The sequence below is a fragment of the Hermetia illucens genome, chromosome 3 (assembly GCF_905115235.1).
Source record: "Hermetia illucens chromosome 3, iHerIll2.2.curated.20191125, whole genome shotgun sequence".
NCBI classification, from domain to species: Eukaryota; Metazoa; Arthropoda; class Insecta; order Diptera; family Stratiomyidae; genus Hermetia; species Hermetia illucens.
The window spans coordinates 78,959,559-78,986,446 of record NC_051851.1 but is presented as its reverse complement, the minus strand read 5'-3'; the positions used below and the strand labels follow the sequence as shown (position 1 = coordinate 78,986,446).

The window sequence follows — 26,888 nt, the reverse complement described above, 5'->3', positions numbered from 1 at the left end:
TAGAAAATGTTCTAAGATGATGGCGTAGTGCAGGGAAGATATCGGGTGATTTCATTGGTTTAAAGGTTCCCAGTTTTCAGTTCTCCTTTTTCCCCTTTTGCTCATTGTTCGTGTGTTAATACAACAGACGCCAGTTTGTATTATAATTGAGCCCAGCTTCTCTCCTCCCGGAATTAAGTCATCAAGAATAAGGAGCATAAAACTCTCAAAATAAAAATCTTATCGAATAATGACTTTCAGGAAAATTTATTTTCAAACATATACTTGGATTCAGCAGACATACCGCATAATCGAGCCAAACGTGCCATCGCGACAAAAAAATATACCTCTATTACACGATAGACACATGGTTTATAAAAGCTTCAAACTTTTGGTTACCTATGGTGATCACTCTCTATATATAACTCCCATATTGTACCACAGAGAGAAAGCATTGGGGCGAAACAGCCCTATTGACGCTGTCAGAAGTTTTCTATAATCCTGCGCCTCAATAACCCGATGAATGTTAATATGGTTGGCAAATGTGGGTTCAAAGCGGAAACTAGCCTGTTCTCCGTCCATTTAGAGAAGCGGGAAACACGCAAATCATACCGCTAGTCACCAGTTGAGATCTATGTAACTCAATTTTTATTGCAGAAATTTATCCGCTAGCTTCTGACAAGAACAAAAGTTTGTTGACAAAAAACTGGAGTTTGCGAAAACTTCTCTTTTCTTCAGTCAAACTAACTCAGCGTTAAAGACCGGATGAAGCATTGCCATGGTTAAGTTAATTATGCGTCAGCGTTTCGATCTAGTTGCTTCGGGTTCGAATCGTACTTGGTCATGGTTTTGTGCAGGTCCGGTACTTCAGGATTATTATTTGTACAGCATTAACTATGATGATAAAGAAACTGAGCAACCTTATCAAAAGAAATAGAAACAGCCAAAAATTCGACGCTTCAGGTATGACCGGTGTTGTGGAGTTTTTGAATAAGAATGGTTTGGCACCCGATGACTCCGTATGCACATTGCTCCTAACTTAAATGAATTCAGTATGTCTGGCTATTCACTTGAATATGATACTGACATTGTACGTCTTACGTTGCAATAATTTCAATCGAAGGAGTAACTTTGATCTATTATAATTTTGCTAAAAATAGTTGGATTTGATTCAAATTTTCTAGGGGTATGGTCGATATCATTACTGATAATATTGATGGCAATCTCCCAAAAATATAGTAATAAACTATTATTAACTTATTTGAGCAGTTATCATTGTGAGGGGTATTTTGAGACCCAGATATAGTACACAGGATTCATCACGATTTTTTTAGATTAACTGACCAATTTTTGGGAAGGATATTTAAAATAAGTAACCACTTTCTGAGCCCGCACTTATCCATTGTGGCTCATCCATTGATGTAAACACTAAGACCTTCATAGAAAAGCACTCACCAAGACCTTTCAGTTGACATCCAGTATGCCTATATTTCGAAAAAAACTTACTCCAAGATCTTACCTACTCTCAAACTTAGCAATTGGAAAACCTGGAAGTACTTCACTTTCCAGACCAAATAGTTTTAACAAAACGAACCTAAACACGTTTTTGTGATGTAATCAACCCTCCCACAATTATTTCTGTAAAAGGATTGAAACAAATAGGACAAGTATGGTGATTACTTTGTTTGTCATTAACGATGCGGGTGTTTTTACCGCCAGTTTTTGTTCTCCGTTAATAAATTACAAAGACATGATGTAAGTTAATAATCCATCGAGGGCTCTAGGTTTGGTTAATTTTTCTGGAACAATAAATGAAGTCTTTCAAACAAAATCCGGCATTGAAATAATGGACAATCATAGTCCACATGTTAACCTCAGAGAGGTTTAATTTTCTGGAGAAAACTTTATTGTAATTTCATTTATTTAATTTATCTTATTGTAAACGTCACTTTCACACCACATTATGATTAGTGGGCCAATAGCTATTTTCAAGAGCAAATACCAGAACAGTATGTTCGTACGAACCGGAGAAAGTTATTTGCCATTGTAATGGTTGCTTTTGCGAAAAACAAAATAGAGGAAAGCATATAAGCTAAAAGAGAAAGGGCGTGGAAAAAATGACTACGAAAAATCCATAAAAGCATTTACTAAGCAATCTATTAATGGCGTAAATTGCGACGAAAGTATTGTATTGTTACAAGTAATATAGGTCTCCAACAAAAATAAAATTAAAAGAGGAAGAGGACGGGATAATCGTGTAAAGCGTAACCAAGATTTTAATAACAGCAATCAAGGTTGGTAGCAGTGCAAAATTCAATCCAGCTTGGCACATGAATCCTATGGTATAAAAAGGAGATAACAATTCATATTGGAGCATATGAGTAAGAATTAAATAGCAGAGAAGGGGAAAAAATGTTTATACTTCAGAGAGGCACTTCCATGGAAAACAAAAATAAAAACGTCGACAGAAAAGTCGACTTCGGTAGGATGCTCGAAAATGCCTCGCCCAACACAGTAACCGGGAAGAGAGACACGGCTGAAACACCCGGCAAGACACCGAAACGGCCAAATAAAGAAGAAGCATTACAAAGTGACATGGTTGCCGTTGCGGAGAAGGCAAATCCAGGACCCTGTACTGATGCCGTTCCAGAAAAAAACAAGTCGGGAAACCGGAAGCTTGACGCTTCAAGTATAAAAGGTTTTGTGTTTCCCTATGTGAGGAGCATAACGTAGTTCTCCATTGGCTTATAGCATTGACCGGAGATATTAAAATCGCTCAGTTCACCATTGCCAGAACTGAGCGATTTAAATATCTCGAAGGGCAGGTTACTACCATTGCCAGAACTCAGCGATTTAAATAACTCGAGTCAATGCTATCAGCCAATGAAGAACTGCGTAATGAAATTGTTTCACGCATTTAAGCACCCTGGATGAAGTGGCATTCCCCAACTGGTGTTCTTTGTGATCGACGTATCAGCGCACGTCCCAAATCTAAAATTTACTGCAATGTCGTTCGTCTGCCGCTCTCTATAGTTCTGAGTGTTGGCCGACTATAAAGGGCAATTAACGGCGTCTTGCGGTAATGGGGACGAAGATGTTGCATTGCACTGGTGGCGTGACACGTTTTGATTACGTCTGAAATGAGAATATCCGCGATCGATATGGGTTTGCACCGATCGTGGAAAAACTGCAAGAGAGGCGTTTTCGCTGGTGTGGTCACGTAATTCACGCTAACGAGAATTCAACAACCAGTATTGGTCAGAACATCGAAAGCAATGGTAAGCAACCAAAAAGCCGGTCAAAACAATGGTGGCTTGATGCGCTGGATGGGGATTTAAAGGTCTCGAGATTACATCCTGATCAGGCATTTGATCAAATAAAATGACGAAACCGATCACCACGAGCCGACCCCGCTTGTGAACTGAAGGCCGAAGAAAAAGAAAAAGGTGTGAGGAGCGACGAGTGCACGACAGCTCCGTGTAATATAGCTAAAAATTCCATTGCTCTCTATTTTCTAGAAAGCGATGTAAATAAATCATTTGATGGAAAGCCCTGTGTTGATAATGGTCAACCTCATACGCTTCACACTCTGAGTTTAATATTATTAGCAAATGCCAACAATTTAACCAATATCAAATATAAAACAAGGCTAGGGAGAATTAGATTCTTCTTGAATGGAATTTTAATATTTCACTCAAATTTCAATTATTCTCGTTAATTATGACGTCAGCATCTTATTTGTATGGCTTAGGATGCTGTTAATTAGCACGAAATTGATAAGTTTGAACTTCTATAACTTTGACACTAATAGTTGGATTTCCATGCAACTTGACATGTGTATGCACGAGACTGTCCTCTACGCCGGTGCAAAATTTAGTACACCTAGGATGAGCTTAAGGGGAGTTTTTTAGTCAATTTCTAAAAGTTGATAATATACTATTAGTAAATTTATTTGAGCAGATACCGTAATGGGACATCTCTCGAAGATTAGATTTCGCATAAGTGTTTTACACAAAACCTTAAAAAGGGCTGCAGATAAATAGATTCTTCACAAATGCGACTTTAATATTCCACGCGAATGTCAATTATTCCCGTTAATTATGACGTCAGCATGTGATTTGCATGGCTTTGGAAGCGGTAAATTCGCGCGAAATTGCTAAGTTTGAACTGTTATAACTTTCGCGTTAATCGCCAGATTTCCACGAAATTTAGCACGTATATAGGAAACATCGTCCTCTATGCTGGTACGAAATTCGGAAGTCCTAGGATGAACTTAAGGGGGGTTTTCTAGTAAATTTCTAAAAAGTAGTAATATACTATTAGCAAGTTTATTTGGGCAGATATCGAAACGGGACATATTTTGAGGCCTAGATTTCATCTAAGCGCAGCACTGATTTTTTTCGGATTTTTAGGTTGGGTAGTTTCCGAAAATGAGTCTTGTCTCACTTTAAGTGCGTACATTTTGAGTTCTTACTCACGCACTTTACAATTTATGCCAAAACTAATGTCAGTTTCGGAAAGTACAAATCGAGACCTTTCATTTGATATCCTGCACGACTATATCCGGTGAACAAAAATTTTTGAATCCCTCCTTTGCATGTATGGGGAGCCCCCCTTTAAACTCCACCTAAATTTATGCCACTCGCTGTATGCGTGGGATTTCATAACTCCCATCTGTCCACCAAATTTCGTTCGGATCGGTTTAGCCGTTTTGGAGAAAAATGCGTGTGACAGACAGACAGACAGACAGACATTGAATCGATTTTAATAAGGTTTTGTTTTACACAAAACCTTAAAAACGGCAAAAACCAATAGACCTGAGCAGGTGAATTCGGACACAAGCTAAGTTTGAGCGCAGTCGGCTTCCTTCCTAGAGCCGACGATGGAAGATTGTAGTGACCGCAGCTGCGCGACGGGAGCGGAATCTCATTCGGCTCTTTCTTAATTAATTTGCTTAAACAGCGCATTTAATAGTGTGCAATTGCCTTAATGTTCGCCGCAGATTGCACATTATTGAATGCATTCGGGCGAATTGATCTTGACAAGAGGCGAATGATTTGCCGCATCCGCAGGCGCATGCGCATGTTGCCTAGGAGTGAGAAAGGCTATGTAGCGGGAAGTGAAGCGGTGCAGGAAAAAAGAACGGGGAGTTTTGGTTTGGCTTGCTTGGAAGGTGGAGGAGTGGAAGGTTGGATAAGCACCGGGAACAGCCGTGAAGTGACGCAGTGGAAAAGGATTTTGGAGAAGTTTCCTTTGTGGAGGACTGCTAAGCATCGCAGGAAGATAAAGGGTTCCTTTTTGAAACGTTTACAAAAGTTCTACTAAGTGAAATGTTCTGAATTCGTGAATCTCGTCCGCCCTTTGCTTCGAGCAACCAAAGTTTAAAAATCCCGAGTTCGCAGGGTTCTTGTCGTACTGTGCGTTTGGCAAAAGCGATAGAAATGTATCTGAGAAGTTTCTAGAAAAAAATTAATTAATTTGGAAAATTGACGAGGAGAAAAATCGCTCGAGGCGTTTAACGGTTCGACGGTGTAGTTTCGTTATTTACGGAAAAAGCAGCTAAACACAAACTAAATGAATTGCTGACGGTGCTAGTAATCTCCTGGAAGATTTAACTATGCAAATGAGTTTACACTATTATCTCTACAACGGTCGAAAACTGCTGTAATTAACAGTGATTAACAAAAAAATGCGCGAATCGAAAACCAGAGACCCAGGTTTCAATCACGGAATGAAATTTTATTTTATTATATATTTTAACAATGGTTAATTTCACTTCGTAATCGTGTTAGAGGAGATCGTTTCGTTTTTCTTCATCATAAAGGAAAATCAGTGGGAAAGGGCGCGCAATGATGGATTAGATTGCTGCATTATGAAATTTGAGAAAACAGTTACTAATTTTTCATTTGACTCGTTCACTTCCATTTCGTTGCAATATCGTTGGAGTAGTAAGATCGAATGCTGTCGCTGTTCGAGGAAAAACAGCGGTACCATATAAATTGGATTGAATGCATTTTGCACTCTGAATAAATAAATTTAAAAATATCGACAAATAATAAAGAAATTAATTAAGCAATTATTACATTGAGTACTTAAATATTTAAGGAGTAAAATGAGTCAAGCCAAACTACACGCCAATCCGAGCTCGGAGTGACGACCTGGGTGAGTCATTGTTTTTATTTTCTTTTTCTTTTTTTATTTGCTTTTTTTTTATTTTTTTTATTTTTCTTTTTTTTATTATTTTTCCTTCTTTGAATTATACATATTCTTTATTTTTATTTTCATTTATTTGTTATAATTATTGTTATGAAGTTGGCTGAACAATGATACGTGAATAGTTAAATCGTAGTTTGAGGAATTCCTCCCTTTCGTATCCTCCTTTTTCCCGCGGAATTTCTAAAAAGGGACATCCTCAAAGTGAATAACTGGCCTGAGGATGTCGAGGAAGGGTGGGAACCTCAGAGGCGGTGCCTCATACAAGATCTGAGGCGGAAGAGATGATAATTGAGACGGTGATCCGTCGTGGATCTTCCCCTCCTTGATCGCGGCACTCGGGTCCGGAGACTTACGGCTCCACGCGCGCGGTCGAGCCGGTTTTTTTTTTTCTCTTTTCTATTTTCCGATTTAGTTCGCGTTCTGGTTATCATTCGATAGGCCTTCGCGAAATCCTAATGAACGTCTATTTTAGAATCCGGTGCGGACCCACGCATCGGAATAGACACGTTGTTTTGAGCAATGCAGCGTGAGGGATCAAAGCGCTCAAAGGACCCCTCCACATTCTCGAGCCTGGCTAGCACAGAGGCGTGCGAGAACGTGTCGACCGATCACTTTGATGGAGCTTCAATCTTTGTGGGCGGACCTTCACGGTCAATTTAGCCAATTTGTTTAGATTTTTGGGATAACTCTGCCCTCTAGGTCGTTATCGGCCACTCAGGATGAAAAACGGGTCGATGGAACTGGAGGAACTACTGGACCGCATTTTCTTCTACAGGTGAACATCAACAGCATCGGAAGGCGCTCAAAAAGCGGAAACTACAGCGCTTGCCACTGAAAAGCGAACTAGGGAGAACCAGAAAAAGGCAGGCGGGTCCGAAAGAAACTTTATCAAAGCAATCCCCAAGGCCCCAAAAAAGGCAACGGAAACACGCTACGTTGTCAAATCGCCTGTCTAACGCTATAGAGGTTGCGAATGGTGAATCACTAACAGAAAAAATGAGGAAACGAAAAAGAAGTTGACCGTTGGCACTGGTCATTAAACTGACTAAAAGCAAAGTATTTGGGGAAGTTCTCAGTGAAATACGCTACAAAACGAAAGGCACTGGAGCAGGAGTGTCTTCCATACGGAAAACGCAAGGTTTCGCAGTCCTCGTTGAATTAGGCCCGAAGACAACTAGCAGAAATACGTTCTGCGAAGCGGTCAACAGCAACTGGAGGAGAGAGCCTTCTTTTTTAGTCTAGAGCGTATGTGGTCTCTAGAAATCCGAAATCTTGGCACCCTCGCAGAAAAGGCCGAAGTGGAGGAGGCCTTCATTCGTGAATGTCCGGAGGAAACCAATACCCGTGTACATGTGGATTCCTAAGGTCAAAAACTCGCTTTGAGGGGATTCGCCGGAACATCCAAATTGGAATGCGAATAATACCCACCAAGTGCTAAAGGTGTCTGGACTATGGACACACGACAGGAGGACAGCATGCCGTAGACGCGGTAGGTCACTAAGCAAAAAAGAAAATTGCATTCTCTGCGAAGATCGTGGCGCCTTTGGTGAGGACATTGCACATACTGCGGGCTCTAGGCGTTGTGCAGTTTTCATGGCAGAACTGGAAACAGATAGGATGCGGGTAGTTTAATCCGCACTCCTACAATTTAACATTCACTTGAGTGCAACCACTCATGAGTTGCTAGCCCAGTTCACTGTGAAGGTAAAGACCGATCTAGTGCTAAATCGCGAGCAATACTGGAAGAAGGACCCGGTCTCATGATATTTAGACTTATCGGGTACCGCGGCTATCTGAGTTCGTGACAGCATTCGACTTCAGGTCCTTTCTGAAGGCCGAGGGATTGGCTAGATTCGGTGTTGAGGATAACGTTTTTTAGCATTTACCAAACGTAGAATAAGACGATACCGGACTTTTGAAGCAGGCTCGATCTTCTCCAGAATGCCATTTTGGGCACGGCGAATCCTCGTAGAAGGGACTTCAATTCTAAAACTCTTAAATGGGGCATGCTTCACCCCGACTCCAAAGGAAATCGAATCCTGCAAATGGCAAAGAAATCCTTTGTGTTGGAATCACTGACACCGGCGGTGGATGGGTGGCGAACTCTGGATGATTTCTCAGCAGGCACCAGTACATTACCTTAGAGGCACTTGACGCTATCTGTCGGCCTTGTGAAGTTGCACATCGAAAAATTCGCGAAGCTCTTGTAACAGACAGAGTTACGCTCGAAGACGTTTCGGGGGGTGTTGGCGTTGGAGTCTTAAAGAGCATTACGTTCGGGTTCTTCTTGCTGTAAAGAAAATTGAGCACCACTGATGCAGGGATCGGATGGGTAAAAATTCCTATCCTTCCCTCTTCTCTCGTTGGTGAAATGAATACTCTCACTTGAAGGTTCCCTAAGGCAAGAAAGCAAATGACTACCCCGAAGTAATGTATCAAAAGGTTCCAAGCTAGTTCTCCGATCACGGAAAGGTGGTAAGTTGGTCGTCCGACAGCGTGAATCCAATACTCTGTGCGTGAACGCATTCACCTCTCCTACTTGAAAAAAAATAAGATTCCGACGAGAAAAAAATACCCATGCGGTAGTTCCATGAACCAACCAACCAAACTCGGGTAGGACGCAATTTCCGGACAATTAAAGTCAACACGACTCAATTAGTCCGAAGCAAACACAATCCGCAGACATGTCCCAGACAAACGGTTATGATGGCAAGCAAATAAATCCAGCCTATTTTGTCTGTACATTGCATAAAAAATCTATCTATGTATACGATAAAATAAGAAAACCAGCGAAAATAACCGGGCACCGAGGATGCCAAGGTTACTGACAAAAGTAGGCAAAGTATTATAGCAGCAAGTCAATTTCCAATTTCCCTGGAAATTTAAGAAAATGTTCATTGAAAAGTTTTATGTTTATCGAATGTTATGTTAGAATGAACATGGTAAACACATATACCGAAGAATACTTTAAAGCAGAGGAGTTTGGCATCCGCATAATGAAAGAAACGGAAGCTGCAAGTGAAAATGGAAAGAGTACGTTTTTCCACAGAACAAATTATTATTATTATTAGTGCCGAGACTTTAAAAACGCTTAAAGTGCGGACCTTGCGGCAATCATAAATGTATTATCATGGGTTTCTTGAGTGTGCAAACATTTCTCAATAAACATAATGAAGGCACGAAATAAGCTAGACATTCTGAATTTCCATGTAGCTTAGTGGTCAAAACACTAAGCTGCCACACCGTCGCGATTCAAATTTTACTGTAACATACATGAGTACCTGAGTCAACTCTGGTCAGTACTATTGGGCGAGCGCAATGCTAACCATATTGCCTCCTATAGCACACCGTAGTCCTATAGTGTTCCGTTATGCTCTTGAGTGAAGTGCTCAAGCATGCTTCAAGGCTTAGAAACCTGACTAGATTGTCGCACCAATGATTATTACTATAAAATAGTAAGGACTTAATCATTTCCCCAAAAACCAGCTCCTAAGTTTTAACATTTTCCGGCATAATTTCAAATTATCTTCTGTTTTTATTTACATTTCTGTTAAATTAAAAACCAATTGTTAACACCCGGAAATAAATGCGTCGATTCTATTGACCAGTTATCCTACCTTTTAACAGCTAATGAATAGTTCATGGAAAAAAGAGTCGACATGTTTTAACGCTAATCCCGTGGCTACTTATCCATCTCTTTCATTAGTTGCCTATATAAATGTAAACCAAATAATCCCCCAATATTCTTACATCACTCTTGGCTGTAAAAGAACCAGAAAAACTTAACTATTAAAAAACTTAAATTTCCAGACAAACTAGATCACAAATGCTTGTTTGAAATATTTTGTTAATGTATTCTGATTGGAACTGGCAGCATGTTGTCACTCAGTTTAAAAACACACGCGAATGTGGATATTTCTGCTAAGAAAAACTTGAATTTAAATTGTTAAAACAAATCAAAGATGGCCATAAATAAACTGAAATCACATTCAATAGATACAAAAAAGTTTGCAACATCTATATCAAAACTAGTTCCCAATTATCGACTATTTAAATTAAAGCTTATCATGAATTCTCCTTGTTGGCGTACGAAAGGGGATTTTGAAATCGTCACTTTGTAAGATTTTCAGTGTGTATAGTATTTTTAACAATTTGTTGAGTATATTCGATTCATGTAATACGTTGACCTTCTCTTTATTTTTTTTCCAAAAATACGTCACGAGATGGTCTCTTTTAAAATAGTATTACGGCTCCGACTATCCCTCACCTTTCCTGTTGTGATACATTTATATTCACCTTATATGTGAATATTTCTGTTTTTCCAAAAAATTGCAATTTCTAAATGATAATTAAATTTAAAACCGACAAGAAAACTTTATATTCATCTTAACTAAGATCATTGACATTTAACAGGTTCCGCTTCGTCTTTTTGCATAATTGAACAATTAATAATTAGTAAATTGGATTTGTATATGTATTGAAATAAGTGACTAAATGCCTGCATGGAAGTTGTTAAACTGGTTCTTTATATGTAATCTAAATCTAACAAACATGTAACTATTATGTTAAATGAGATCCTCAAACTTTAGCACTGAACTAGGTAAAAGGCATCACAGAAAAAAGTAATAAAATGTTATAAAAACTCATCAATTAAAAAGGCAACCCACAAAAAGCCAACCAGATAATATAGAAAGTAACTAATATTTTTTGTGGCCCCAATGTCACATGAATAAAGTCTGACTGTCACTAAATATCATAATTCAACAATAATGTGGGGGCGAATGCAGCATAACTCATCTGTTTCATTAATTAGATTCATCGATTTTTTGCTAATCTTTTATCAAGTTATATCATTACATTATTCAATTTTATCAAAAAAGTATAAATCACTATTCCTCAAAATAGTTTCTTAGGACGTAAGGCTTAAAATAAGCACAACAAACTTCGTTTCAAATATTTTAGTTATAATTCCTGATTATACTTAGAAAGTCTATAGAAAGCGGGAACAATGAATAACATTCTTGATACACTGACAAAAAATATTCCAGTCACTAAAAAATAAAGAATTTTCATCAAATTTTGCATTTCCAACAAAAACAGTAGCAAAAGAATATCCCATTTTTTAATGTACTAGGAATTTATGTCAATCTTTAAAACCTAGATCAATCAATAAGCATCTTTCTCTCTAAAAGTACAAAGCCCCGATAATTTGTTGTTGAAATATAATACGATAATCAATTCAATATTTTAAATAATCTCAAAGACATAAGTTTGAATAAATCCCTCTATATGCCTCAAAAAATAAATAAATATTTTTCTCATAGTTTCTGATTTCCGGATGACATCTCATTTGCAGCAATTTAGATAATTTGATAAAATACTCAAAAATAAAAACTAGCATTTCATTATCAGATAGAATTTATAGAGAAGTAGATTTATGTATTTTTCAAATTGGTTTTCGAATTTATGTAAATAATGGATCACAGTAATAGATTGATGAAAAGAATTTTGAATAGAACAATCAGGTGCTAATAACAAACCTTCCATCAAAAAAATACTTCTTGGTCTAGACAAAGGTCAATTAACAATCAATGAAGTGGTGCTAATTCACAAAAGCATGTTAGATGATAATACATTAGTGTGAAATAGAATGTAACATAATCCAAGAAATTGAAAGCAGAATCCACTGATTGACAACAGAAACGAATGAAGATGACTATAGAATGACGCTAATTAAATTTTATTGTTTGCATCGGACTGCGACAAAATGGAATGTTTTGCCAATTGACGAATTTACCAGTATCTTAGTGCGGAAATTGTTATTTCATTTTTATTATGATTTTGGGTAGAACAAAGCCTTTTCCGTGTGTCCACATATCTATTCGTATAGTATCCTTCTGTCAATCATACTCAAATTATTTACTGCTCCAGAATGATGCAGGAAGATCCTGGAACGACAGGAAGATCGTCCAGGTCGGTAGAGTTACTCCTCCTTGAGTGCGTTGACGCAAAAGTGATTCCGTTTCTGTATGCGGAAGCGACCGTATCCGTATGCTATTGAAACTCTCCCACTTGCAGTTAACTCAAGCAGCCCTCACGCAGTCAACCAGATCTTATAGCGTACTTTTAGAACGTAGCAACAACTTCATTGACACCAGAGATAGAGACACTTTTGATAGCGACTCAAAACTTATGAAGGGGGATTGTGTAAGGGTTTCTCATCGCTGAATGACACCCGCTTCGCGAATTGAATTTTGCAAATCCAGATGACAGCTCCTGATCTAGTCGGTCTGAACCGCATGCCATTTGAGGTTTTGGGGCGTCCGCGCTCGTGATTGCTTCCCCTTCCATCTGATTTCGATCTTTTTCATTCGAAATGTCAATCGTCATTACAGGCTGGGCTGTCATGGCATATTCAAATGTTTTTAGTGAACTCAGTTAATTGCAACTGGAAATTTTGAGTTGAGATGAAAAACGCCTACTTCCCCATTAAGCGTTTAGACTTGGTCACAATACAGCGGAGACAACCGAGAACATTTGTATGGCATTTGGAGCTAAGACGGTAAACGAACAAACCATACAGCAGTGGTTCGAAAAATTTCAGTCGGGAAATATGAGCCTTCAAAATGAACCACGAGGATATCAAGGACAGAGAAAAGGCAGAGAATGCGTACACTATTCGACAGTTTCCCGGCACTTGCAGCAATTTGGAAAGATGAAGTAGTTTGATATGTGGATTCGAATGGAAATTTCTTTCTGCAGAGAATAGTGACTTGTGATGAAAAGTGGATATTGTACGACAATCGTCGCAGATCAACACAATGGCTAGATATCGGTGAGGTTCCAAAACATATGCCAAAATCCATCATCCTTACTGTGCCCAACTCGATGAAATTCATCGGAAATTGCGTATCTAAAGGACTAGATTGCTCAATAGAGATGGAGTGATATTGCTTCATGACAATGCATGACCTAATATATCCAGAATAACCTTCACAGTTTAGCAATGAAGCAGCTCTTACACTAGAAAGTCGAACTCCTACGAAACTGGCATAAATGCTCTTGTATCTCGCTGAGGGAAGTGCGTCAAATCTATTAGTCCTTATTTTGAATTATAAAATTTTGTTTGAAATTTGCTACAGAATTCAACATTTCTTCTGCAACAACCTAATGCCATCGTTTTTATGAGATCGTCTTCACTAGGCCATATAGCGGTGAATTTTCATTGAACTTTTTTTTCCACTGTCAAGAGAACTGTCAAATTGACATAAACGGCCAGAAACACCCACCAGCAGAGACGACCCGTGGCGAGCTAAGCGCGGTCGTCTCTTAGAGGCGTAGCGAACGCTTAATGGAAACGCTACTCTGATTAGAAATTCGTAGTCGCCCATGACAAAGCCGTGGCAGTTGCAGAAATCTACAACCCTGTCAACATTATTACTGGAACCTTAATGGCCATTGCATGCCCGAATGCCGATCAAAGCGATATTAGAGTGCTGCTTGGCATTCAGATTATTCATTACGATCATACTACCACCTTTAGCAATCATCTCCTGAATTACTTGTAATTGCTAATAGAAATCAACCATTTCCACTATATCCGAAATCTCTGTGTGCAGAGTTCCACGATGCGATGCTCGTAAAACTACATTATTTTTTTTTTTTTGCATTTCGATAAGAATAGCAATGAGGCAACTCATTGCGCTTTATTTACAGGGTCTAAAAACCGTACACTATGATCCAGTACTAAAATTGACCACATAACGAGTTAAGCTCGTTGAAATTCACAATGAACCAGGCACCGGTAAATGAAGAAGAAGGATCGCCGGTCGATGTAGCGGCCAAAAAAAACGAGGGCAACTTTTCTCACAAATTGGTGATTCTGAGTTGTTTGGTTTATTGATTTTAAAGGGCAAAGGTAGCGTCAACTTGATCAATATTGGCAAAAGCAAATGGACAAATGTCGCTATATTTAACAAAATTAGGTTGAATGAATCATCAGTGGGAACATTTTTGCCGAATTAGTTGAAAATGGAAAGTTTAAAGTGCCAGGTCTGACGGTGGACTGTCAAGGAAGACGAGTTAGCGTAAGGATAGGAATTTGTTCCGAATATCACTGCGCAACTGGTCTCGAAATTGGTGTGGAGGTCAAGGTTGTCCATTATGTGGATTTAAGCAGCTCAACTGTAAAACGACGATTAAAGCACACAATTACGACACATAGGCTAAGGAATAATAAGATATTTTAGGGATTTATCTCTTTCGCAGCCTGTAAACTGCCCGGAGCAGTCCCTTATGGTTCTGCAGCTGCAGATGCCCTGTAAATGGTAACTGGGATCCTCTTCTAATATGTGCACGCATATTTTCATTGCCGTCGATACCTACCTTCTTATCAATCTGACAGGTATAAAGACTTTCACATTTTTTACTTCCATTTAACATCTAAAAGCCTTTGTGCCGACACATCGGTACAGAAAAACAACTTTGGCCAGTTTTACTTTCGTTGATAAGGGCACGATTTGAAATAAACTTTTCTTTTTCACGTCCATAATGTGATTTATATTTCGGAAAAATGTTATCTTACTAGGGCGAACTTTAGGAATAATACCCTAGCGACTTTTATATTTTTTATATTATTTTTATATTTTTTCTAAATTTTAAATAGAATAAGTTTAGAAGACAAAACTTACTTTCCTACATTGCATCAAATATCGCAAATTATCTAAGCTAAATTTCGTGGCAACCGGTTCAGCTCCTTTCGAATAAAAGTGGTATGACCGACGAATGGGGAGCAACCAATCTTCGGTTAAGTGCGCCAGGCAATGAATAGGAGGATTTGTCTATTGGTGCGCATACATAAGAAAACCTACCTTGTATACCAAAAGGCGAGAACGTGGTTTATGCTGAAAACCCAGGAGATGAATCCATTCAAAACACACCCCATTTTGAGATCTCCTGCGTTAAGGTATAAACAAAGCTGCTACTTTCCGAGATTGCGATTCATAATGTCTCAAAGAAAGAATATAAAGAATAAGAATAGAATTGCCTCATAACCTGGCTTTCAGTTGCAAGAGCAAGAAATTCAAAAGCGTTGCGAATATTTATAACGCGTAGACTGGAAGATTGGAAAAGCTCGGCTAATGCAAGAAACGCATGTATAGAAAAGTTAGACTCTATTATCGCTCCCCTAACATATATGGCAAGAATTGGTAGGTTAGTTAGGTCTACAGGCAAAACGAGTATAAATATTATCACTGGGCAGGAGGCTCAAAAATGAGAAGGACATCAGATTGATTTACAATAGCGATATGGTAGCAAACCTCCTTTGAAATCTGAACATCTGAACATCGAACTAGATAACTAGGTCCAATCAGATACGAAAAGAATAAGCCTACAAAGAATTCCACAGAAATCTCAAACTAATCATCCAAGTAAGCAATGTTTAAGAAACAGAAATCCCTGAAGGAATAGTTATGGAATGGTGATGAGTTCATACCAGAGGCAACCCTTCCCAGCGGTTTCTAGTTTTCGAAGATTTCCTTTCCAGGATTTTTTCTTTCTTCGAGGGCAGGAAATGTACCATCAAATACCAATACCATTGTCGTCAACACAATGCATGTTTGCCTACAAGGTGCGGTACTATCACTGCTAATAGCAGTATCACAATAGACGAAATTGGAAAAGTTAACAGGATAAGGGTTCAGATGATGATTTGTAGGTCCGTGAGATAGGAACCTACCCCCAAATTACTACAAAGATACAAACCAATGACAATCTAGTTTACGTCGGGGGAAGCAGTCACCATCAATGGATTCAGATTAAATCAGGCAAACTATAGAAATGCCCCTTCTTCTCTTTCTTCTTAACACTTGTCGCATTCACATGTGGGGTCGGCCCATCGTGATCGGTTGCGTCAATTTGTTCTGTCAAAGGCTTGATCTGGATGCAGTGGCGAGGCTTCCAAATCACCATCCAGGGTAGTCACCGTTGTTTTGGCCGGTCTTTTGATGACGACTTCAATGTGAATAATCTCGCCAAGTGAATTTTCGTTAGGGCGTATTAAATGACGATACTATAGAAAAGGGCTCTTTCACAAATTTTCCACGATCGATGCATACCCCCACAGCGGGTAAGAGGGAGGGTTGATATGTCGATCACAAAGAATACCAGTTGTGGAACGGCACTTCATTCAGGTTGCGCTAATGCGTCAAGCAATTTCATAACGAGATTTTTAAACCACGCAGTTGTGATTGTTCAGAAATGCTTTGATAAACTAAATACGTTTAGCCTGTACAATGGTAATTTGAAGGCACCAAGTCAGAAGAATGCCATCCAAACGAGACCAAGAATTACATCACGACGTGGGTTGTATGTTATTTGGCATTTCCATGTAGCAGTCTGACTTCCTTCATGAGCATGCCCATCCTTTTATTCTGAATCGCCCTTTTCAGTTTTTTTAGCGTCTCGGCCTCGGTCGGACGATCTCCCCCAGAGAATCAGATATTCAATCAAAATGATGCATATATAGGCCCTCCCCCACGAATGCCATGATTGTTTTGGCTGAAATTGTAGTTTTGTATTTTTTGGCGGAGTGCCAAAAGTGCAGCACCACTGTCGAGATGGTTTTTGGTTTCAAATGTCTACTGAGCAACAACCATAAACAATTTTAATAGCATTAAACGATCCAGAGTTCTTAACATACGAACTTCGAATTAGTATCATTTTGAAGGAGAGAAGTACTATACCCCAGTGTTGTCAATATGTCGAAAAATCATTCCCTACGGCGGTGGCAGCCCTTGTACACTTACTTTCTGAAGGTACCTCGTACAATACTTCTACTAACCATAAGCACTTGCATTTATTAATAAGAAACAACAGCCCCTAGACGCAATTCAAAGAGTTTCCCCCCGCAGTATTAGATATTATCCACAACTAGCATGAAACCCTCATAAGGACACCAACCGCGAATAACCGGAGAGAAAAAGGACTTTCGAAAAAGTCAGATCAGTGAACTACTACTAATTTAACTCTGGTCAACTCATCCAGATCAAGTATGGACATTCGTATGCTCCTGAATCGAAGGTGAATTAAAAACCATTGTCCCCTTTCATGGAAAAGTAGGGGCGATTGATGGCCCATCACCGGACAATTTTCAAGGGACATTGAAGCCATTTTCAATATTCAAAAGCCAGGAATAGAATACCTGTAAAATACTGCATGTGTAGTAATGAAGCAGAATAATAACACAAATCCACCGTCATTTTGCTGCCTAAGATTGGCAAACGCAGCTGCCTCAACATTACATATCAGTGTTAAAGAATGCTGCACCAATATATTTTCCCTCTATACAGCACTACAGGAATGAAAATAACTATCTGTCAAAAAAAATCTCTATCACCTATTATCAACACAATTTCAGATTGTATCTATCACGAAATAATTTCAAATGAAAGGTTATTGCAATGACTAGATCAGTTACTCGTAGACGAATCGAGAAAAAAGTAAAAAAAAAACAGTAAATAGATCACCTATCAAAGAGTCGAGGATACTTTCTCAAATCAGCTTTCGAAACCATGTCATGACTTACACTTGGAAATCAAAACTGCCTTCCCACCCTGAAAGGAACTTCCCTGAAACTCAAGTCAGTTAAATTTCCTAGCTGTGGAGCTAAATGAAAAACCGTACCTAACCGATGAAATTAATACAAATAATGAAATCCCTTGTGAAACGCCCAGGGTCTAATTCTGGGCACACTGAAGCAGAAATTTCCTTTTGTTTTTTGTTGAGAGTGCAAGGCGTCCTCGGTCCACATCCACAGATAACAGATCGGACCATTTTTGAAGCAACTTACTTCCTCTCTTGTGGTCTTGGGTTAAACACCCAAGATTTTCAAAAAAGTTGACTGACGGTTTGGTCCAGGGCAGCGGCTGCCTCACCTCCACCCTGAGAGTAATGTGACAGGTGATAATCCTAATTTAGGTCTGAACATGCGAAGGATTTTACGTCAATATAATTCACATTCATGTCCTGTTTGCGATTATATATAAACGGAGCGATTACCACCTGTTGCCACTTTCGGTCAAGGTGCTCTCAACTCCTCAGACGCTCGCTCACCTCTGCCTCGAACGGAACCGTCAGTCAACTTTTCTAGATGTTTTAAGCTGCCGATTGCGGAAGCCACTCCAGACATCTTCAGAATGCAGCGAATGAATGAATTTAGCCGATATTAATGAAGGAACCATAAACAGTTCGAAGAACTGAAGGGGTCTTGTCAGAATCGGGTGCAGAATTTCTGGTAGAAAAAGTACACCAATATGTACGATCGGCTGGCACATAGCTGAAGCTACGTCATTGGCCGGCTTGAGGGGGTGTAAACCATTACACCATACGAGACAAGACTGATTACTTGCTTTCCAACGCACTACAAGTACATAACGTCCATTATTAGTAGATGAACCATCGCGAACCTTGCCAATAACTACATTCTATTCGAGGAGCAAAATGGCTGCCAAGAGATTGCAAAAAGCAAGACATTATTGACTTGGTAGTTGTATGACAAACAACAGAACAGGACAGCGTCAAGCATACCGGGCTAATTGATGTCATATGTGTCCATCACATTAATCGCAAACTAAGAAAGTTTTTAGCGACAGTCATGGAAGGGCGGCATATCATTTATCAGTGCATTTATCTGAGGATGTCAACACCTCAGAGCCCATCCGCGTGCAGAAAGGCATTTTCCAAGGGCACTCAATAAGTATCCTTTGGTTTTGAATGACACTGAACCACCACCATGGATACCGAATGAAGCTTAGTGGGCAAGGTTTTGTAATTAAATGTGGCGTACGTGCTAAGTGCGAGCTGACACACTTAATATACTTAAATGGCATCAAGTTGTATGGTGATACTGGCCTACCTTAGAAATCTGTTGCAACTATTCGCAATGTTTAGCCATGATATTCCAAAGGAATATGGTTTGGACAAGTGTCGAATACAAGCTCTCCGCAAAGGTGATCACGACCCACATGCCAGACATAGAATTGGTGACTTCCAAATCCAAGCCGTAATCAACAGACTTCTACAAATATTGGGTTCGAGAAAAAGAAATGTCGTATTTTGTCAATAGTTGGCGACACTTAAACATATCTTGTGTTATATTTATCGCATTCGGTCATGCTATACGGCGCTTTGAAGACGATAATCTATGCTATAAGTGTCTCTTTGACAGTGTTGTGATCTTACGTTTCAGTCTCAAGTTATAGCGCGTCAAAGATAGAGTCCACCAAGCAAGAAATTCGTCATATTTTACGTTTTTACTACCCGAGAGGTAAAATGGCCGAAAAAATTTGTGAAGCTTATGGACCCGATACTGTAACGACTCGCACAGCACAGCGTTGGTTCGATCGATTTCATTCTGGTGTAGTGGATGTCGAAGATACACCCCGAACTGGTAGATTAATCGTCGTAGAAACCGATAAAATCGTCGAAATCATCCAATTAGACCATCATGTGAGGCCAGGAAGTGAGTACAGACCATAAAACCGTTTGGAACCATTTACAGAAGATTGGATTCCAAAAAAAGCTGGATGTTTGGGTACCGCACGAGTTGACGCAAAAAAATCTCATGGACCGAATCAACCCTTGCGATTCACTGCTGAAACGGAACGAATTCGACCCATTTTTGAAGCGGATGGTGGCTGGTGATGAAAAAGGGATCACGTACGACAACCCCAAGCGAAAAAGATCGTGGACGAAAAGCGCGGCGAGCCGGCCCAAACCATCGCCAAGCCCGAATTGACGGCCATCAAGGTTTTGCTGGGTTTTTGGTGGGATTGGAAGGGAATTATCCACTATGAACTGCTCAACTATGGCCAGATCCTCAATTCGGTCCTGTACTGTGAGCAACTCGACCGTTTGAAGCAGGCGATTGACCAGAAACGGCCAGAATTGGTCAATAGGAATGGTGTTGTGTTCCACCAGGACAACGCTCGGCCTCACACATCTTTGATGATCCGCCAAAAGCTACGGGAGCTCGGATGGGATGTCCTATCGCACCCACCGTATAGTCCGGAACTGCCACCAAGTGATTACCATCTCTTTCGGTCCATGCAAAACGCTCTTGGTACTACTAAGTTGGCCTCAAAAGAGGCTTGCGAAAACTGGCTGTCTGAGTTTTTTGCAAATAAGGAGGGGGGGGGGAGTAGAAAGGGGGGATAATGAAGTTGCCTGGCAGCAAGTTTGCGAACAAAACGGCGCATATTTGACTTAAATCGGATAACTCTAAGTATGTCAAATTTCGAACACAAATACGACATTTCTTTTTCCCCAACCCAATACCTGCTAATTTTGCAAGGAAACCTGGTTTGAGTTGGTAATTTGAAGGATGCTCTGTAGGGAGGCAAGGGGCTGACTCCACTTAATTTGAAAGAAGATCGATCTTTCAATCCCCTGAGTGGAGTGAAGTCAGACCAAGAGCAGATCGATGAATGGAAAGCGGAGACAATGCACGGTAAATACGTAAATTGCCTCAGGGAGCCATTTGCCTTTGGATGCCATTTACCGATCTGCATATGTCGTCACACAATCTTATAAATAGCCCAAAATGAAAGATTGAGTGGAGAACGATCAGTGCAAGTAATCATAATATTTCACACGATAAGCCTGGCGTCAATTAACAAAACGGACCGCTCCACGTACACTATTGATGTTGCTATTAATCATAATTATGCGGAAATACGTGGGGAAGAGGACAAACTATGAACCAGTGGTGAATATAATATCTAAATTGCTCCCGGCTTCTCTAGATTCCCTAGGTTCAAGCATTGATCGAAAAGGCTATCCTGCAAACAGGCTTGATGTTAGGGAGTTCTCAACAGATTTTCCCATTGATTTATCACCGGCCACCACCGTCTAAACCTCTATATATTTTTAAGAAGGTAGAATTGCCCTAGTACTAGGTAGAATCCGTCAACTGCCGAGATTGTTATAACTCAAGTTTACTAACTTAATTTCGTGAAAAAAAAAATTTAATATGCGATAAAAGCAAAAAAATAAAATAAATGGCTAAGATCCCATTGTTACTGTAGTTGTAAAGTAAGCTAAGCTACTGTACCCTTAGACGAAGTTTCTACACCAAATAAATTAAGGATATCAATAAATTAAACAATCCATAAGTCAATAAGTAAATAACATAATTTGAATTTAATAATAATATAGTGTTAGCAATATTTATAGAAACTAACATCTATTTAACAAAAAAAAATGTATTTTTCTATTTCTATTCCAGGTAGTCCAACTGAATGAAATTTTATATAAGTCGACACCCTCATTTCTCACTTTCCCAGGCGTCATAGAGCGTTATCCAGAGCAAATAAACAAAACTTGTTAAATTCGCAGTCAAACCAGTAAATTTTTCAATAGGGGATTAAGAAGAAGACAAAACCCATCTGCGCACTTAAGGAGCTCTTTTTTTATAAAAACTTATAAAGCTTGCTTGCTATAAAAAAAATCGTTTTGCAAATTTAAATGAGGACAACCATTTTAAACTTTTCTTCATGGGTCGATTAGCGACTGGTGTTAAAAATATCACAACACTTTAACCATTATTAAGATACTAGATTTTAAAAATTATTTGCCATAATTTCATTCAATTAATTGGTATTGTATACGCTTTACTCAATGAATGAATGTGTTCAAACCTGTGAGCCTTTAATTCTTAAGGCTTATTAGAACATTTCATAGCGGTGCACTAGCAGATAATGTCGGTAGCATTGCGCTCACCTGGAAGTATTACCCTGATTTGACTAAAGCACTCGTCCACTGATGCAGGCGGTTTCTTGCTTACAATACCCTCTATTATAATACCAGTAAGATCCGAATTGCAACCTTTTGCTGCAACACCTTAATATGTCAACCACTAAGCGATCCAGACATTATAAATTTAAAAAATAAATTAAAAATATGACTCAGGACGTGAATACACATATGAGTCACACATTATAACAGATATTCGTAGGGCTACATTTCACCGGTAGAATTTAAGAATATTCCAATTTATTTTTCTCCCATTTGAATTTCATAACATTATTTATGAAAATAGAAAAAGGTGTTAACACTTGTATTTCCCAATGTGATTTTCATCGACAGAACACATTGGGAACTTCCCAAATGTTACAGTCGTCCCCTGTTTAAATCTTCAAAACCCAGAGTTTCCCAAAGTTATGGTTATTTCCTATATAAATCTTCAGAATTCCAACTTAACTGAAAAATTCTTTTATGACTTTGCCATATGCAAATTACTCAGGGATTTTTTTCACGCATATTATACACATTAAAAGTACCGACTTAGCGCCGTTCAACATATTTCTGGTAAATATTTCAATAATAAATAAAACATCCACAAACGATAAAAAAAAGGAAACCAAAAATTTACTTACATGAATAAATCAGGGTAATCACTATAAATCTCAAAAGATACATCTTAATGGCACTTATAATCCGGCGCGATAGCACTTGCAGAAACGAAATACGCGCAAGGACGAACGAAGACGGATAGGTCGGCAACCGTTTCAGTCACAACGTTTTAAAACACTTTGGACGAATGCCGACTTAATTCTTAAACTTTTCTCTTTCTTCGCGAAGGCAGCCAACAACAATGACAATAGTGAGAACAACAGCAAATCAAATTAACCCGAATTCTTCATCACAAACAACAATTATATTGCCATTAACATTAGCAGGCTTTTAGCCTTTTCAAGATGCCCCAAAACACAATTATTCAATGATTGGAGAAAAATGCCACTTTTCTTTTCTTTTCTTAGATTTTTTGCCGTTCTGTGCACAAAAGATAGATTTACTACAAACTATCCTACGTTCATTCACTCGACGCCGAACCTCCGACACTTGGCGCACTTTTACTTCTTTTATTGTTGGGATAATTTGGAGTCTCAGTACATTGTCAGATTCTTTCATTCAAGTCAGTGTCAAAACGTTTGTTCTGCGAGAATTAAGATAATTTATTCTAAAGAACTTTTTTCGTACTTCGCACTCAAATCAGCAGAAGACCTAATAACACCAATAAATACTGAGCGCGCCTTTTAAAATTACTTCTTTGTTGCAGTATTTATATTTATGAATTATTATTTCCTATTTCAAACTAATTAACTACGTGCAACCGAGCTACTTCTTTAGGTTACTGCAGGGCAGGAAATTTTAATTAAAAAATACCAAAAGCGACTAAGGTAAGACACACTCTTTGGTACTTGCACCGAGTGGAACACCTCTTCTACGGTTGCGCGTCTGAATTAAACTGTCCAGAGCACCTGTTGGCTGCTCAAGATAGCTGGCCGCATACCGGACGCACCGCAGACTCCACTATCGATGATTCAATTTGTATCTGCTCATAATTATGTTCCCTGACCACTCTAATAAAAATATAATCCGGCTAAAGTTTGTTTATAAAATCTTACGAACTTTATTGAAATATTGAATAAAATTTCCCCGAAAAAGTTCTCAGCTTGGTGGAGGGAATGACCGGATGGAGACAAAAAACCAAGATACTTTGTTGTTCTTTATATGCATCTCGTTTTACTCGGATGAAATATATAACTTGCAACTTGTCTTCGATTTGGGGTAAAGTTTTGGAGATAATTATTCAATTCATATTGAAATTAATATACACACTGGAACTATATCTTTGTAGTTGTTTTTTTTCGAGAACGTATTCTTTTAGTTAATTCGACGGCCATTCTCTGTTATTAGTCTGAAAAAGATACTTGCAGTAACTGGTGCCGATGTTCAGTCTGTCTTAAAAAGCTACAGTAATTTCTTAATGTAACACAATCTTGTAGCCACTGAAAATTGTGGAAAAATCGTTCATTAAAGATAAATTAGGATTATGGTTGCGGAAACAATGAAAAAATGGCCTTTAAACATAAGATATTTTTTCAGCTTTTATTTTATGGTTTACTAGATAGTGTGCTTACTCCTTCCATTAGTTTTGGATTATGGTTTCGAGACAAGTCACTCTAAAGCAAAGAATCGAAAATCCATGTTCCTCAGTGTACAATATATCCGCGAAAGAAAGTGGCCGCCTGCAACCAAATGTTCTACTGATATTTAGTCTGACTCCCAAATTGCAGCTCATTCGGTTTTTTTATTTAACTGGATTCATCCTTGGACCTTTCCACACACGCCTACATAAACAAGTCGGGAAACCGGAAGCTAAACCCTTCACGTATGAAAGGTTTTGTGTGTTTCTTTTGCAAAGAGATTTGGGTGTGCATTTGTCCGATTAACATGTAGCACGTAAAATATGCATATATTATATGAAAATATCCACTTTCAAGTGATATTAACATTCATAGTCTTGAATTTGCAGAGGAGTGACAGTTTTGACCTAGTATAACTTTGTTAGTAATATTGCGATTTTCACCAAATTTGGCAGGATCATGTTCTATGCTGTAGCCTATATTGGTGCAAAATTTTGTGATTCTAGGGTGAACTTATTATTAACTTTATTTGAATAGGTATCGGTATGGAGGGTATTTCGGAGCCTAGGCACCATATAGTGGCAGCCCCCTGATTTTATTCAGATTTTTCGGTTGGGTAGTTTCTGAGAATGGGTTCTTTGAAAAAATGATTACTTTCAACCTCCCGCACTCTCCACCTCTTCAACAAATGTCAGAACTAAGACCGGCTTCGAAAAATACTAACCGAGATCTTTCATTTGATACCCCACATGACTATATTTGATGAAAAAAAATTTACACCCCCATTTTGCATGTATGGGACCCCCCCCCCCTCAATTGGACGTAAAAGGATGTAACTCACTATATGCGTGAGTGTTCACAGTTCCCGCCTTTCTACCAAATTTGGTGCCAATCGCTACAACCGTCTCCGAGAAAAATGCATGTGACGGACAGACAGACAGACAGACAAACAGACAGACAGACAGTAAACCGATTTTAAAAAGGGTTTGTGTTTACACAAAACCTTAAAAACGGCTCCACCGCGCGCTTTGATGGATTCAATTTTTGTGGGCGGACCTTCACGGTCAATTTCGCCAATTTTTTTTAGGTTTGTGGGATAGCTCTGCCCTCTAGGTCGTTGTCGGCCACTTAGGTAGATCGTCGTAGATCGTCGTTTCACGCTTTTTTCCCCGGAGGCAAGTGTTCCTAAGCCTCAATTTCCTTTCCAACCTTGTAACGTAGAGTTTCCTGTCCTACCCTTGGTAGAATACTATAAGAGCTAGTCGTTGGTTGTGTTTGCCTTTGAGATTTAACGTCTCGTAGGTGATTGCCTTCCAGAAGCCTCTGGATCTACAGGCCTTTGCGGCTATAAGCTGAAAGGTATTGCCATCCGAGCTTCTGAGGGGTGTCCTTCCCTACCTTTATGTGAAACGGCTATCTCTTCGTTTCAGCATTTGGAAAAAATTGGAAGAATTAAATTCTCGCTATCCCTTTTTGCTTGTTTTTTTTTTATTTAATATTCTGCGACGGGGAGCAACTCGATTGTTGCTTCTTCATGAACAAACGCGAAAAAAAACAACGTTGGACTTCGGCAACCTTAGAAGACTCCGCCTATCCAGCGACAGACAACACCCAACAGGGAACTTCTAGCGCGGCGACACAAGCTAGAGGACCATATGATGTGACACCGGAATCGCCGTCGATGTCATATCTAGAAGCCCGATTGATGTCGAAGTTGAGTACGTTCGTTAAGGAGGTGTTGGACGAGGAACAGCGTTCTTCCACGCTTAAGATTCCTCTGAGATTGGATCGACCTCTAGCACCTGTTTCTCTTTCGTTGTCACTACCCCCGTTAACTCTCCCATCCAGTTCATCGAGACGTGTACGCAGCGTGATGTCCCCGGACAAAATATCGCATATCGTGAACTCTTGGGGCTTAAAATATGACGACTCCGAGATTGTTACCAATAGAAAAGTTCCTTTTCCGAATCGAATCCTTAGCTCATTCGACTCTGCTAAGGAATTTTTCTATTTTATTGGAATACACCTACACCATGTTTACTGGAGAAGCGGCAGACTGGACTGGAATATCGGCAAGGCAACCCCGACGCTCAATGGCCGGACCTGCGGGACGCTCTCCGAGATCAATTCCGAGATCGTTTGCCAAACATTGATCTTTGGGAGCGGAATTTTACAGCGACATCCTCTAAAAAACTGAAATGGCCTGAGGATGTCAAGGATGGGTGGGAACCTCAGGGACCGCACCTCATTCACGATCTGAGGCAGAAGAAGCAATAGTCGGAATTGTGATCCGTCGTGGATCTTCCCCCATTGATCGCGGCACTCGGGTCCGGAGACTTACGGCTCCACACGCGCGGTGGAGCCATTTTTTTATTTTTCAATTTTAACTCGCTTTCTGGTTATTATTCGTTAGACCATCGCGAATACCTTGTATTGTCTATTTTGAAATCCGGTGCGGACCCTCGAGCGAAGCGTGAGGGATCAAAGCGCTCAAAGGACCCCTTTTTTTGGGCTGAGCATAGCCCATTCCACCCGTCAGGCGCTCACTATTCCTTTCACATTTTTAATGAGCTGATATATATAACATGCAGTTCTGTGATTGGAATCGTACAATCAAATAAAAAGTTGGGGGCAACTCTTCCCGATCTGTACCGGGCTTTGTCTCATTGCCGCACTCGCTGGTCGGTGAACTGGCTGATATTC

At 39.4% G+C, this 26,888-nt stretch overlaps 1 protein-coding gene across 1 annotated transcript in view; it reads right to left on the bottom strand.

The window, feature by feature from the left end:
* LOC119652049 (transmembrane protease serine 11B) overlaps nt 1-23,513 on the bottom strand; it is a 157,576-nt gene extending 134,063 nt beyond the window's left edge. Inside the window, exon 1 of the mRNA XM_038055985.1 lies at nt 22,632-23,513. Within this exon, the coding sequence (XP_037911913.1) occupies nt 22,632-22,674 (43 nt within the window). The 5' untranslated portion in view covers nt 22,675-23,513. The remainder of the gene's footprint in view (nt 1-22,631) is intronic.
* Between the last annotated feature and the right edge of the window lie 3,375 nt (nt 23,514-26,888).